Source organism: Doryrhamphus excisus, linkage group LG3 (assembly GCF_037039965.1).
Source record: "Doryrhamphus excisus strain RoL-2023G ecotype Guam linkage group LG3, RoL_Dexc_Guam_v1.1, whole genome shotgun sequence".
NCBI classification, from domain to species: domain Eukaryota; kingdom Metazoa; phylum Chordata; class Actinopteri; order Syngnathiformes; family Syngnathidae; genus Doryrhamphus; species Doryrhamphus excisus.
Window position 1 is genome coordinate 1,799,657 of NC_136359.1, and position 15,191 is coordinate 1,814,847.

The 15,191-nt window shown below is 44.4% G+C and overlaps 1 protein-coding gene across 1 annotated transcript in view; it reads right to left on the reverse strand.

The window, feature by feature from the left end:
* Positions 1–15,191, reverse strand: part of fras1 (Fraser extracellular matrix complex subunit 1) — a 179,531-nt gene that overhangs the window by 52,375 nt on the left and 111,965 nt on the right. The window contains exons 20-27 of the mRNA XM_058069762.2: positions 12,179–12,334; positions 11,928–12,074; positions 11,707–11,853; positions 9,916–10,056; positions 8,260–8,400; positions 8,047–8,187; positions 6,145–6,433; positions 4,504–4,588 (exon numbers count right to left, since the gene is read on the reverse strand). Of these exons, the coding sequence (XP_057925745.2) occupies positions 4,504–4,588; positions 6,145–6,433; positions 8,047–8,187; positions 8,260–8,400; positions 9,916–10,056; positions 11,707–11,853; positions 11,928–12,074; positions 12,179–12,334 (1,247 nt within the window). The remainder of the gene's footprint in view (positions 1–4,503; positions 4,589–6,144; positions 6,434–8,046; positions 8,188–8,259; positions 8,401–9,915; positions 10,057–11,706; positions 11,854–11,927; positions 12,075–12,178; positions 12,335–15,191) is intronic.

The window sequence follows — 15,191 nt, forward strand, 5'->3', positions numbered from 1 at the left end:
TCCTCCTCGTTAGCACTCCATTTGGTTGGAACAATGGTCATAGACGCACCTGAAACCAACGTTTGGCAACAGTACCATGTTTTGTTATTTTTTTAGTAATAGAATAAAATGCTAATGAGGGCCAACGACAGTCGTTTGGGTGGCACTCCTTTTGTTAGTACTCCATTTGGTTGGAACAATGGTCATAGACGCACCTGAAACCAACGTTTGGCAACAGTACCATGTTTTGTTATTTTTTTAATAATAGAATAAAATGCTAATGAGGGCCAACGACAGTCGTTTGAGTGGCATCCCTCTTGTTAGCACTGTCTACATTTGAAAAGATGGTCATGGATAGCACTGAAACCAACAACAGTACCATGTTTTGTTATTTTTTTATAGTAAATAAAATGCTAATGAGGGCCAACGACAGTCGTTTGAGTGGCATCCCTCTCGTTAGCACTGTCTACAGTTGAAAAGATGGTCATGGATAGGACTGAAACCAACAACAGTACCATGTTTTGTTATTTTTTATAGTAGAATAAAATGCTAACAAGGGCCAACGACAGTCGTTTGGGTGGCATCCCCCTTGTTAACACTGTCTACAGTAGAAAAGATGGTCGTGGATAGCACTGAAACCAACAACAGTACCATGTTTTGTTATTTTTTTATAGTAAATAAAATGCTAATGAGGGCCAACGACAGTCGTTTGAGTGGCATCCCCCTCGTTAGAACCCCATTCAGGTAGAACAATGGCCAGGCACGCATCTGAAACCAAAGTCTGCCGACTTGTATGGTGTTTTTATTTTTTGACAACGGAAGAACAGAAGAACAAGCTGGCGCCACAGGAGGAGGATAGTGATACACAAACACCGACACGCAAAAAAAAAACAAAAAAAAAGACACAAAACTGGCACACCGTAGGGACCTCTGGATGAGACTCGGAGTGAGACAACAAAGAGGGGGTCCGGTGACAAATTTCTCCACTTTGGAGCAATTATCTCTGAGAGACAGACAAGCGAGCCCCCGGGCGACCACCCAAATCCTGCGGAGTTGTCAGTACTGCTGCAGCAAACAAAGCTGCGAGATGAATTTGTGTGTGTGTGTGTGTGTGTATATGTGTGTGTATATGTGTGTGTGTGTGCTTTAAACCGTGCAAGGACATGCAAGCTGAGTAAAGGCAAACAAGTAAATCTCCTCCCAAGGCGACTGGAGGCAAACAAAAGGTGCAGTGAATGGAAGAGGATTGACCTTTTCTTGCGGGTCTCCAGGTAAGGGGGGGGGGGGGGGTGCACGGTTGTGGAAAGAGCTGTCATCACCAACGGCGCCCTCGGCCGCATGGCGAAATGGCTCCCCGTGCGGCTTCCTGGTATGTTTTTGCTTGCGGTGCGGTGACAGGGCGACTGACGTCATTTCAGCCGCTTCGTCAAAGACCACTTCGCCAGGCCGAGTGAGAGACGTCGTGTCTTTAACGGGTCTATTTGTTTGATTTCGGACACTTTTGTTTCACCTCTGCTGTTCAGCGGCCAATCAGGCGTCAGATGTGAAAGGCTATCAGTAGCAGCGATGCTTCATTACTAACGCTAGCTAGCGTTGGTCCTGATGGAGATTTCAATCAAGCGCTTCTTTTTTTTTTTTTTTTTTTTTTTCTCAGTAGGCGGGATCTCCCTTTGCTCGGCGCCGTGCGTTTCTTTGGCCACGGCCCAAAGAACATTCCATTAAATGTTGGCGCTGACCCACATCCCGGGGTGATGCGCTTCTCCGTGTCTCAGCTCCTGCATTTCCATGTTAAGTGAATATGTTGACTTTAGCACCTTTGCACGGGAAGCTTGTCGGCGTGACGGAAATATCAATAAAAAGCAAAAGCCTGATGGATGGCGGGAGGCAGCGGCGCGAAGGATGCGTCAAAAGGCTTGTGATGGGGAGGCTCCCGAGACAAAACACGAAAACACAAAGCTTGTGTTTGCCACGCAACTATTAAAAATACAACATGACTGCTGTGGATTGTTTTCACAGCCGAGGGTTAAAGCCAAACAACAACAGAAAACAGAGTTTGTGTTTTCTTACAGTTTTTCCCATCAGGCCGCAAACCTGCGTAGTTTTTCTGAGTTTTTGTATTTGTAGTACTCCTAGTACTGTCAGTACTGTCAGTCAAACATCATGATGTCCAATATTTATTAGTACCTCCCAAAATTGTTGTAATACTATAGAGTACTATATACTACTGAAAATGAGTCAACACACAGCCATTATTGTCCACAATTGTGTCTTTCAGTGTGATGTATGATAACATGCATGAGTGCTGCCAGTTCTGGTGAGTCGCGTTTCATTGGTGAAAGACGGATTCACCCCACCCCCCCCAATACGTACTGTGAAATTGTGTGAATGAAGCACGGTGGTGTGAAGGTGCATGAGTGCCGCCGGAACCATGGAAGCTGCGGTTCATTAGAGAAATTGGAACATGGACTATGGTGTTGTGAAGCATGGTGGTGGTAGTGTCACAGTCTGGGGGTGCGCAAGTGCTGACGACACTGAGCAGCTGCGGTTCATTTTTGGAAAAGATTCATTGTGGTAAATGACGATAGTGGTGCCATGCACGAGTGCTGCCAGCAATGGGTGAGCAGCGGTTCATTAAGGGAAATAGATTAACTCCAGCATGCACTGTGGTGTTGTGAAGGATGATGGTGGCAGTGTCACGCTGCGAACATGCACGAGTGCCAACGACATTGAGCAGTTGTGGTTCATTTTTGGGAAAAATTTATTCCAACATGCACTGTCACATCGTGACACAGTGAAGCATGATGATGGTACCGTGCATGAGTGTTGCCAGCACTGGCATGTTAAGGATGATGGTGGCAGTGTCATGCTGCGAACATGCACGAGTGACGACGACATTGAGCAGCTGCGGTTCATTTTTGGGAAAAAATGTATTCCAACATGTACTGTGACATTGTGACACAGTCGAGCATGATGGCGGTACCGTGCATGAGTGCTGCCAGCACTGGCTTAGCAGCGGTTCATTAAGGGAAATAGATTAACTCCAGCATGCGCTGGAAGGTGGTAGTAGTAGTCACGGTCCGAATGCACGAGTTCCGATGGCACTGAGGTGATTTTTTGGGGAAAACACAATCAAGCATGATGGTGGTGGTGTCATGGTGTGGATGTGCACGAGTGCCAGCAACACTGAGCTAGTATGGGTCATTTGGTATCATGGTGTGGATGTGCACGAGTGCCAGCAACGCTGAGCTAGTATGGGTCATTTGGTATCATGGTGTGGATGTGCATGAGTGCCAGCAACGCTGAGCTAGTATGGGTCATTTGGTATCATGGTGTGGATGTGCACGAGTGCCAGCAACACTGAGCTAGTATGGGTGATTTGGTATCATGGTGTGGATGTGCACGAGTGCCAGCAAGACTGAGCTAGTATGGGTCATTCGGTATCATGGTGTGGATGTGCACGAGTGCCAGGAACACTGAGCTAGTATGGGTCATGTGGATGTGCACGAGTGCCAGCAACGCTGAGCTAGTATGGGTCCTTTGGTATCATGGTGTGGATGTGCACGAGTGCCAGCAACACTGAGCATTTGGTATTAGGGTGTGGATGTGCACGAGTGCCAGCATCACTGAGCTAGTATGGGTCATTTGGTATCATGGTGTGGATGTGCACGAGTGCCAGCAATACTGAGCTAGTATGGGTGATTTGGTATCATGGTGTGGATGTGCACGAGTGCCAGCAACACTGAGCTAGTATGGGTCATTCGGTATCATGGTGTGGATGTGCACGAGTGCCAGCAACACTGAGCTAGTATGGGTCATTCAGTATCATGGTGTGGATGTGCACGAGTGCCAGCAAGACTGAGCTAGTATGGGTCATTCGGTATCATGGTGTGGATGTGCACGAGTGCCAGCAACACTGAGCTAGTATGGGTCATGTGGATGTGCACGAGTGCCAGCAACACTGAGCTAGTATGGGTCATTTGGTATCATGGTGTGGATGTGCACGAGTGCCAGCAACACTGAGCTAGTATGGGTGATTTGGTATCATGGTGTGGATGTGCACGAGTGCCAGCAAGACTGAGCTAGTATGGGTCATTCGGTATCATGGTGTGGATGTGCACGAGTGCCAGCAACACTGAGCTAGTATGGGTCATGTGGATGTGCACGAGTGCCAGCAACACTGAGCTAGTATGGGTCATTTGGTATCATGGTGTGGATGTGCACGAGTGCCAGCAACACTGAGCTAGTATGGGTCATTCGGTATCATGGTGTGGATGTGCACGAGTGCCAGCAAGACTGAGCTAGTATGGGTCATTCAGTATCATGGTGTGGATGTGCACGAGTGCCAGCAAGACTGAGCTAGTATGGGTCATTCAGTATCATGGTGTGGATGTGCACGAGTGCCAGCAACATTGAGCTAATATGGGTCATTTGGTATTTCTATAGTGTAGCATTGTCCCCTGCCAACATAGCATAACCGGTGAGGGCAGCACTCGTGTAACATATGATATACGTGTGTTGTCATACCTGCACGGAGACGGCTTGAACGTGAATGGTTTCGCTTTGTGAAAGCAGCTGAGGGTCGGCCACACGTAAGACGAATTCTCCAGTTCTATCGAGAGACCAAATAGAGCAGATATCAGACGTGGAAGGCGGGGCAAATGTCACGTGCAGTCAGCTGATCGACCCATGTGACACCACCCCCGCCCAGGGTCCAAGCCGGGGCGTCGTTATTACACTTCACCACATTTCATCTCCCGTCCACGAGAAAACTGCAGCCAGCTCAGCTTGCTGACTCAGAGGCGCTGCAGACAAGGCTTATTACCCACAATTCCTCTGGGCTGGAGCTGGGCCGGAGCCAAGCGTTCCAGCATTCAAGAAGCCGGAAAGCAACCTGACCGCACGAGTGTATTAAAAGCTCAAACATTCACTCTTCAATCCCCGGGAAACAAAGCGAGGCTGAAGTATCTGGAGTCTCTCCTGCAGAAAGCTTTCTGCAGGTCTTTCTGGAATTAGGTACACCTGCACCGGCGTAGGAAGTCCGATGTCACATGCATGAGTGCTGCCAGCAATGGGTGAGCAGCGGTTCATTAAGGGAAATAGATTAACCCCAACATGCATTGTGAAGGGTGTTGGTGGCAGTGTCGTGCTGCGAACATGCACGAGTGCCGACGACATTGAGCAGTTGCGGTTCATTTTTGGGAAAAAATGTATTCCAACATGCACTGTCACATTGTGACACAGTCAAGCATGATGGTGGTACCGTGCATGAGTGCTGCCAGCATTGGCTGAGCAGCGGTTCATTCAGGATAATAGATTAGCTCCAGCATGCACTGTGACGTTGTGAAGCATGTTGGTGGTGCCATGCATGAGTGCTGCCAGCAATGGGTGAGCAGCGGTTCATTAAAGGAAATAGATTAACTCCAGCATGCACTGTGACGTTGTGAAGGATGGTGGTGGCAGTGTCGTGCTGCAAACATGCACGAGTGCCAACGACATTGAGCAGTTGCGGTTCATTTTTGGGAAAAATTTATTCCAACATGCACTGTCACATTGTGACACAGTCAAGCATGATGGTGGTACCGTGCATGAGTGCTGCCAGCAATGGGTGAGCAGCGGTTCATTAAGGGAAATAGATTAACCCCAGCATGCATTGTGAAGGGTGTTGGTGGCAGTGTCGTGCTGCGAACATGCACGAGTGCCGACGACATTGAGCAGTTGCGGTTCATTTTTGGGAAATGAACCGCAGCGATTCATTAAGGGAAATAGATTAACTCCAGCATGCACTGTGACGTTGTGAAGGATGGTGGTGGCAGTGCTGCGAACATGCACGAGTGCCGACGACATTGAGCAGTTGCGGTTCATTTTTGGGAAAAACTTATTCCAACATGCACTGTCACATTGTGACACAGTCAAGCATGATGGTGGTACCGTGCATGAGTGCTGCCAGCACTGGCTGAGCAGCGGTTCATTCAGGGGAATATATTAACTCCAGCATGCACTGTGACGTTGTGAAGCATGGTGGTGGTGTCATGCATGAGTGCTGCCAGTAATGGGTGAGCAGCGGTTCATTAAGGGAAATAGATTAACTCCACATGCATGGTGGTACCGTGCATGAGTGCTGCCAAAAAACAAAAACAACAATGTCAAAATATTAGGACCCCAGACCTGGCTTGGTCCTTTAGGTGTTCAAAGCGGACCCGGCCTCCTTCCAACTCCTCCCAGGTGAAGGTGTCTTCGTCCGACAGCTGTCGGCCCCCCGCCGCCTCCAACTCCCCGCCGCTGCCGAAAAGGACCAGACGGCCGTTGGTGGGACGCCGCACCAGCTGGATGACGAGACCCTGCAGGGGACTGTCCGGGTCCTTCACTTGCAGGAGCGGCGGGCTCAGTGGGGCCGACCCGCCGAGAGGAACCTGCAGGGAACCGTTGACGTGGAGTGTGGGGGGGTTGCTGTTTGCTGCAGTGTGGACAAAAAAAATCAGTCAGGTCTAGTTTTGTGGCGCAGCGCAAGGAGGCGCAGGGTGGCGGGGCAGGGCTTTTAAAGTAAAAACGATGAGATACAAACTGCACATGTGCTGCCTTCTTCACTTTTATGTCATAATCAAGACTTTGGACTTTAGTTTCATGGCGCAGCAAAAGGAGGCGCAATGTGGAGGGGCAGGGCTTTTAAAGTAAAAAAGATGACACACGAACCGTACATGTGCTGCCTTCTTCACTTTTATGTCATAATTAGGACTTTGGACTCTATTTTTGTGGCGCAGCAGAAGGAGGCGCAAGGTGGCGGGGCAGGGCTTTTAAAGTAAAAAATATGAGATACAAACCGCACATGTGTTGACTTCTTCACTTTTATGTCATAATTAAGACTTTGGACTCTAGTTTCGTGGCGCAGCGCAAGGAGGCGCAGGGTGGCAGGGTGTGGCGGAGCCCACACAGTGGTAATTTGGCCCAGTGTATCACCGTGTGCAGCCAATTTGCTAATTTGATAGACTGGACTGCGCCGAGATGTGTGTGGCGGTGCGCCGAGATGGGTGTGGCGGTGCGCCAAGGGAGGAGTCCACATCTTCAGCTTGCCGCAGTGACAGTTTCGTTACAAAACGGCACGCCAAAGGCACGGAGAAAGCTCGCCAGCTCTAACCAGGTCCATTCTTGGCGCAGGCGAAGCGCAGCCTGCGTAATGGTGAATCGGCTGACATGTCAACAAAACAATGACAGCAACCACTATTTCATGTAACATCTGAGACATCACGCATAATGGGAAGTCAACGTGACGGCAGCTGAAAGTATGATGCCAACGGGGGCCGACCCCAGGGGCGGCGGACAACCCCTATGATGACATAGGATGTGAAATCTTACCTTCCATGATTGCCATCATCTGCTCCCTCCTTTGTTGGCTTTGCTGTATATTGTGTATCTCATTAACAGTTTATTTTGGCCCCACGCCCCCCTTCTGGGGTCCACAAGCTCAATCAATCCATTGGGAAAGTAACAAGTAACTATATGTAGTATTTTTTTTAAAGTAGCACTTTACCGCAAGAGATGAGTTGTTTTCATGCGTCTCGTCTCAACTAATCGATACATATCATCCATACTATTAAATGACGACTGCGGGGCGATAAAGCAGGCGATCAATCTCGCCGCCGGCCCCCCGTTTAAAATAAAAAAAATAAAAAATTTAATTGTTTTGGGTCGGCCCCGGCTAAATGCTCCTCGGCGCGCAGTTAGCATTTTACGAGCGAGGCTACAAGTGATTTGTTTTTCAACATGACTCCTCGTGCTTTATTTATTTGACACTGCGCCTGCACACACACACACTGCATGACCTGTCCGTCAGCCAGCACTCGGCCATGTCTGCGAGTTTTTATGTGCAGTGTGGAAGTGGTCAAGGTGATTTATGACAAGCTCTTGATTAAATTTGCATAATAAGATCATTTTTTTAAATTTCATGTTTACTAAATATGTGTTGGCTGTCTTAGATGGGGGCGGGGGATGCGGGGGGGGGTGCTCGGAACCATCATCAGCTGTTGGTAGACCACCACAACGTACCCCACATGTATGGAATAAGTCAGTTACCGTGGCAGATTCTGGCCTTGTGGTCGGCGTAGTACCCGTGTCCGCAGTCGGGGGTGCAGTATCCCTCCACCAGGAAGGTCTGCCGCCCGCACGCCCGGCATTGCCCCACGCCGTCGCACAGCACGCAGTCGGTGGAGCACGCTGGATGGAAGACGTCACGTGTGAAAAAGCGACGCGTCACTCCCGACTCGCACTCGAGGATTCCGTTCTTACGTTGGCAGACGTGTGAGGAGGCGTCCAGGAAGTAGTTGCGGCCGCATCGCAGCACGCAGTGGCCGTCCAAGGTGGCGTAGGGCGGCTGACAGCGCAGACACCGGCCGGGACCGCCACACTCCGCGCAGAGATCGTCGCAGCCTGCAAACAGGAAGCGTCACTCACTCTGGAATCCGTTCGGTTGAGGTTTAACTGAGAAACATCAGGAGCATCCGTGTGACAGGAGCGTCCTGGTGAACAAAGATCCTCTATTCAGATATCCAGATCCTCTATGTTAGAGGCCGCTCTGCTGTTTTTGAGAACCCATTACAAAAATGTGACTCAAAGATCCTCTATGCACTTAGATCGTTTTGCTGTTTTTGAGGACGTATTGCAAAAATGTGAGTCAAAGCTCCTCTGTATGACAGAAGATCTTTGCTGTTTTTGAGGACCTACTACAAAAGATCCTCTATATGACAGCACCACTCTGATATTTTTGAGAACCTATTGCAAAAATGTGAGTCAAAGATCTTCTATGTACGTAGATAAGGCTGCTGTTTTTGAGGACCTAATACAAAAACGCTTGTCAGAGATCCTCTATATGACAGCACCACTCTGCTATTTTTGAGAACCTATTGCAAAAATGTGAGTCAAAGATCTTCTATGTACGTAGATCAGGCTGCTGTTTTTGAGGACCTACTACAAAAATGCTAGTCAAAGATCCTTTGTATGACAGGACCACTCTGCTATTTTTGAGAACCTATTTCAAAAATGCGAGTCAAAGATCTTCTATGTACCTAGATCAGTCTGCTGTTTTTGAGGACCTAATACAAAAATGCCCGTCAAAGAGCCTATATATTACAGGACCACTCTGCTATTTTTGAGAACCTATTGCAAACATGTGAGTCAAAGATCCTACATATACCTAGATTGCTCTGCTGTTTTTGAGAACCCAATACAAAAATGGTAGTCAAAGATCCTCTATATGACAGAAGATCTTTGCTGTTTTTGAGGACCTACAACAAAAATGGTAGTCAAAGATTCTCCATATGACAGAACCACTCTGCTATTTTTGAGAACCTATTGCAAAAATGTGAGTCAAAGATCCTCCATGCACCTAAATCAGTCTGCTGTTTTTGAGGACCTACAACAAAAACGGTACTCAAAGATCCTCTATATGACAGCACCACTGTGCTATTTTTGAGAACCTATTGCGAAAATTTCAGTCAAAGATCTTCTATGTATGTAGATCAGAATGCTGTTTTTGAGGACCGACTACAAAAATGCTAGCCAAAGATCCTCTTTGTGACTGGGGTACTCTGCTGTTTTTGATTACCTACTGCAAAAATGCTAGTCAAAGATCCTTTTTAAGAGAGGACCGCTTTGCTGTTTTTGAGAACCTATTGCAAAAATGCTAGTCAAAAATCTCCTTTAAGAGAGGACCGCTCTGCTGTATGTAAAAGCAATTGTCAAAGATCCTCTATGACACAGGAGAACTTTGCTGTTTTTAAGGATCTACTAAAAAGTGCTAGTCAAAGATCCTCTATGACAGGAGTGTTCTTAATAAAGCTTTTATGATGGCCACAGTTTGACTCTGTGTTTGACTTTTTTTCCTGACTTGTGTTCAACCTCACCGAGAGCTTCTCTAGGAAGAGAAGTTCCTCCTCCACAACTCACCCAGGCATCTGTCTCCGTCTTGGTAGAACCCGGGCGGGCACCCGTGGGTGCAAACTCCGTCCAGCAGCACGTATCCCTCCATGCACTGCAGGCAGTCGGTGCGCAGGGGGCCTCTGCAGGCGTTGCAGCTCCAGTCGCACTCTGGCAACGCGGTGAGGACGTTGAAGAGGATGGGATGGGGATGGGGATGGGATGGGATGGGATGGGATTGGGATTGGGATGGGATTAGACGGTAAAGAAAGGAAGGATTCATGAAGGAGGGGATTTCACTTCAAGCCCAAATGTGTTACTTTAGGGAGTTAGTTAACAGGAAGTTAGCCATGCTATCAGGAAGTTAACCAGGCTAACAGGAAGTAGCCAGAATACCAGGAACATAACCAGGATAACAGGACGTTATCGAGACCACACTAGCCAAACTACCAGAGGTTATCTAGGCTACCGGAAAGTTAGCTAAGCTACCAGGAAGTTAACCAAGCTACCAGGATGTAAACCATGCTACCTGGAAGTTAGCCAGGATCCCAAAAAGTTAACCTGTATGACAAGAGGTAAGCCAGGCTACCAGGAGGTTAAGCTAGTTAGCAAGCATGTTAAGGAAGTTAGCAAAGCCAACAGGAAGTTAGCCAGGCTACCACAATATTTAACCACCCGACCAGGAAGTTAGCCATACTACCAGGAAGCTAGCCGTGCTAGCAATACCAGCCATGTCAGCCATGCTAGCCTGGCTAACCAGGACGTAGCCAGGCTATCAGGGAGTCAGCAATGCGACCAGGAATTTAGCAATACCACCAGGAAATTAGCCACCAGGAGGTTTGCCAGGATACCAGGAGGTGAACCAACCTTTAGGGAGTTAGCAAAGCTACCAGGACATTAGCCAGGATACCAGGAAGTTAGCAAGTCTACCAAGGAATTAGCAAGTCTACCAGGAAGTTAGCCAGGCTACCACAATATTTAACCACCTGACCAGGAAGTTAGCCATACTACCAGGAAGCTAGCCATGCCAGCCATACCAGGACGTTAGCCAGGTTATCAGGGAATTAGCAAAGCTAACAGGAATTTAGCAATGCCACCAGGAAATTAGCTACCAGGAGCTTTGCCAGGATACCAGGAAGTTAGCAAGTCTACCAAAGAATTAGCAAGTCTACCAGGAAGTTAGCCAGGCTACCACATTTAACCACCCAACCAGGAAGTTAGCCATAGTACCGGGAAGCTAGCCATGCTAGCCATACCAGGATGTTAGCCAGGCTATCAGGGAACTAGCAAAGCTATGAGGAATGTAGCAATGCCACCAGGAAATTAGCTACCAGGAGGTTTGCCAGGAGGTTAGCCAGGCTACCACAATATTTAACCACCCTGCCAGGAAGTTAGCCATACTACCAGGAAGCTAGCCATGCTATCCATATCAGGATGTTAGCCAGGCTATCAGGGAGTTAGCAAAGCTACCAGGAATTTAGCTATCAGGAGGTTTGCCAGGATACCAGGAAGTGAACTAACCTTTAGGAAGTTAGCAAAGCTACCAGGAATTTAGCAATGCCACCAGGAAATTAGCTACCAGGAGGTTTGCAGGAGTTTTGCCAGGATACCAGGAAGTTAGCAAGTCTACCAGGGAATTAGCAAGTCTACCAGGAAGTCAGCCAGGCTACCACAATATTTAACCACCGTGCCAGGAAGTTAGCCATACTACCAGGAAGCTAGCCATGCTAGCCCTACCAGGACGTTAGCCAGGCTATCAGTTAGTTAGCAAAGCTACGAGAACTTAATCAATGCCACCAGGAAACCAGGAAGACCGCGTACCTCTGCAAGCGCGCGTGGTGGCGTTGAGGTAGTACTGCTGGGCGCAGGTCTCGTAGCGGCACTCCCCGAACAGCAGCACCTTAGCCGGGTCCCGGCAGGATGTGCACGCCCCCGCCGAGTCGCACGTCAGACACTGATGATCGCACGCTGCACAAGGACGAACGGAATGACCGGAAGGCAAGACCCAAGAGCAGCGCCGAGTGCCCACAAGGTGTACTCACCCTCACAGACTCTGTGCCCGTTGTCGTAGTGACCCAGGGGGCATTTGGGGGCACATGCGCCTGAGGGCAGCAAAACGTTGGGGGCGTGGCAGGAAGCGCAGGCAAGAGGCCCCGCCCCCCGGCAGGCCTCACATGACGAATGACACCCTAGTAAAAAAAAAACATGTTACACTTAATAGCCTGCTTCCTGTAGCTAACAACGTCAACAATGCTAACAGCTAGCATGCAAGCAACCTCCAACCAGTCCTTACTGATGCAGGCTCCGTGCCACGTGTAGTGGTCCCGGGGGCAGTGGGGGACGCAGTGGTCGCCTAGCAACAAGGCCCGGGGTTCTTTACACCACAGACAGATGCTGCCGACGCTCGTCTGGAGGTCGGCCGTGCACCGCTGACACTCGGAGCTGCACTCTGATTGGACGACGAGAAGACATGCTGTTTATATATATTGGCATTTATTAATATTCATTAGCAGGGGGTTCTTATGCATCTCATTAAATACACAAAAGTCATCAATCATTCAAAAAGGCCATGACATAGTTGTGGTCATAACTCATTCATACGCATTCATATTACAAATATTGTATATTCAAATATATGTTTTTTTTAATATTTATAATTTAAAACCCCATCATTTTTTTAATTTTTTAACATTATTTCACATTTTAATTAATTCATACAATTTTTAAATATTATTATAAATTATAAATATTATATTTAATACTTTTACATATTAAATTCATTTTATTATTACTTTACATTTATTATTTTTTTTTAAATATTTAAAGTAATATTTATAATTAAAAAAATTATAAACTACATCAAGTGGTCATGAAATAAATCCAAACCAATAAATAGGCTCACTATAATTACATATTAATTTCTATTTATTTAGTTTGGATTTATCAAATTTTGCATAAACCCCTTCATTTTTTATTTTTTCAAATTATTTCACATTTTAATTAATTCATACATTTTAAAAAGATTATTATAAATATTATATTTAATATTTTTACATATTACATTTATTTTATTATTACTTTATATTTATTATTTTTTTAAAAATATTTAAATTAATATTTATAATTTAAAAAATTATAAACTACATCAAGTGGTCATGAAATAAATCCAAACCAATAAATAGGCTCACTATAATTACATATTAATTTCTATTTATTTAGTTTGGATTTATCAAATTTTGCAGGAACCCCTTCATTTTTTTATTTTTTCAAATTATTTCACATTTTAATTAATTCATACATTATAAACTATAAATATTGTAAATATCATATTTAATATTTTTACATATTAAAAATATTTTAGTATTACTTTATGTTTATTATTTTTTAATATTTAAATTAATATTTATAATTCTAAAAAATCTCAACTATATCAAGTGGTCATGAAATAAATTTTTCAAATTATTTCACATTTTAATTCATTGACATATTTTAAAAATATTACTATAAATTATAAATATTGTAAATATTATATTTAATATTTTTTACATATTCAATTCAATTTTATTATTAGTTTAGATTCATTTAATTTTATTAACTGATAAAACACAATGTTGAAATACATTCATAGGTATTTTTTCAAGTAGGTTTATCATTATGTAATTATGATAAATCATAAATAGGTTCAATATAAAATAATTTTTCAAGGTTATATTTCACAATGTCTCATCTCTTTCTCTTTCATATGTATGGGTATGCATGGGACAAAGCTGTGTTTTATCAGCGCTACTAAAGTTATGCATCTGCAGGTGCCCTGATAAATATCTTTATACGGGGGGCCACTGTGGGGTGGGGGGTGGGGGGGGGGGCACACCTGTGGAGAGTTATTCTTGCGCTTTATGCAGGATTGTAAGAAAATAAAAGGAAGAAGAAAAGCAGAAATAAGGAAAAAAGGTGAATATGAGGCAAAATCAACAACTTCCTTCCCGTTGACGTCACCCCCCCCCCCCCCCCCCCCCCCCCGGGGTGCAGATAAGATAGCCCCGGGGTCATAAATGATTGAATGCGCGGAATAAAACCGAATATAAAAGAAAATTAGTATTGACTCCGGTACGCGCTGTCCCTCTTTGTGGTGTCGTTAGCAACGTGGGGGCGCACCCAAAAGAGGCGCTCTCATGGCGTGACTTACAGACAGTAATGATTGACCCTTTCGGGGGGGGCGGGATCCATAACAGACATCAGATGCATCAACTTTTACAGGATAATATACGGTAATGTCTGACATTGGGACCCAGGTTATGGAAGAATGGGATCTTAGCAACGGATCCTTGCAGGCCCGGGAATGTTGGAAAGTCAAAAGAATAAAGGTCTCTGTGGGCTTTTTTCCACATGCAGGAATAATGGAAGCATGGAGGAGCAGCTTTAATATTTTTCACCTTTTTGTTCTTTAAACGCCCTATAAAACACGCCCTATAAAACACACCCTAAAACCACCCACGGCACCGTTTTGTGTTACATTTTTAGCACGGTTTTGTGTGATACCCTGTAGCATTGGTACTTTTTTCTTTTCATTAGTTCTCCTTAAACCGGGCCCGTCTTTAATTCATTTCCCAGGCAGCACTTTGGACACCCCTTCTGGAGTTAGTCATGTTTGAATCCTCAAAAACAACCCATGATTTTCTTGGGTTTCATCAACCTTTTTAACTAATTTCACAAAAGTATTTACACCCACGGCCATTTTTTAATTTTAATTTTAATTTTAATTTTAATTTTAATTTTAATTTTAATTTTAATTTTAATTTTAATTTTAATTTTAATTTTAATTTTAATTTTAATTTTAAAAATGTATTTTTAATTTTGAAAAATGTAATTTTAATTAAAAATGTAATTTTAATTAAAAATGTAATTTTAATTAAAAATGTAATTTTAATTTTAATTTTAATTTTAATTTTAATTTTAATTTTAATTTTAATTTTAATTTTAATTTTAATTTTAATTTTAATTTTAATTTTAGCTATCAGGAGGTTTGCCAGGATACCAGGAAGTTAGCAAGTCTACCAGGGAATTAGCAAGTCTACCAGGAATTAATTTTAATTTTAATTTTAATTTTAATTTTAATTTTAATTTTAATTTTAATTTTAATTTTAATTTTAATTTTAAAAATGTATTTTTAATTTTGAAAAATGTAATTTTAATTAGAAAATGTAATTTAAATTAAAAAATGTATTTTAATTTTAATTTTAATTTTAATTTTAATTTTAATTTTAATTTTAATTTTAATTTTAATTTTAATTTTAATTTTAATTTTA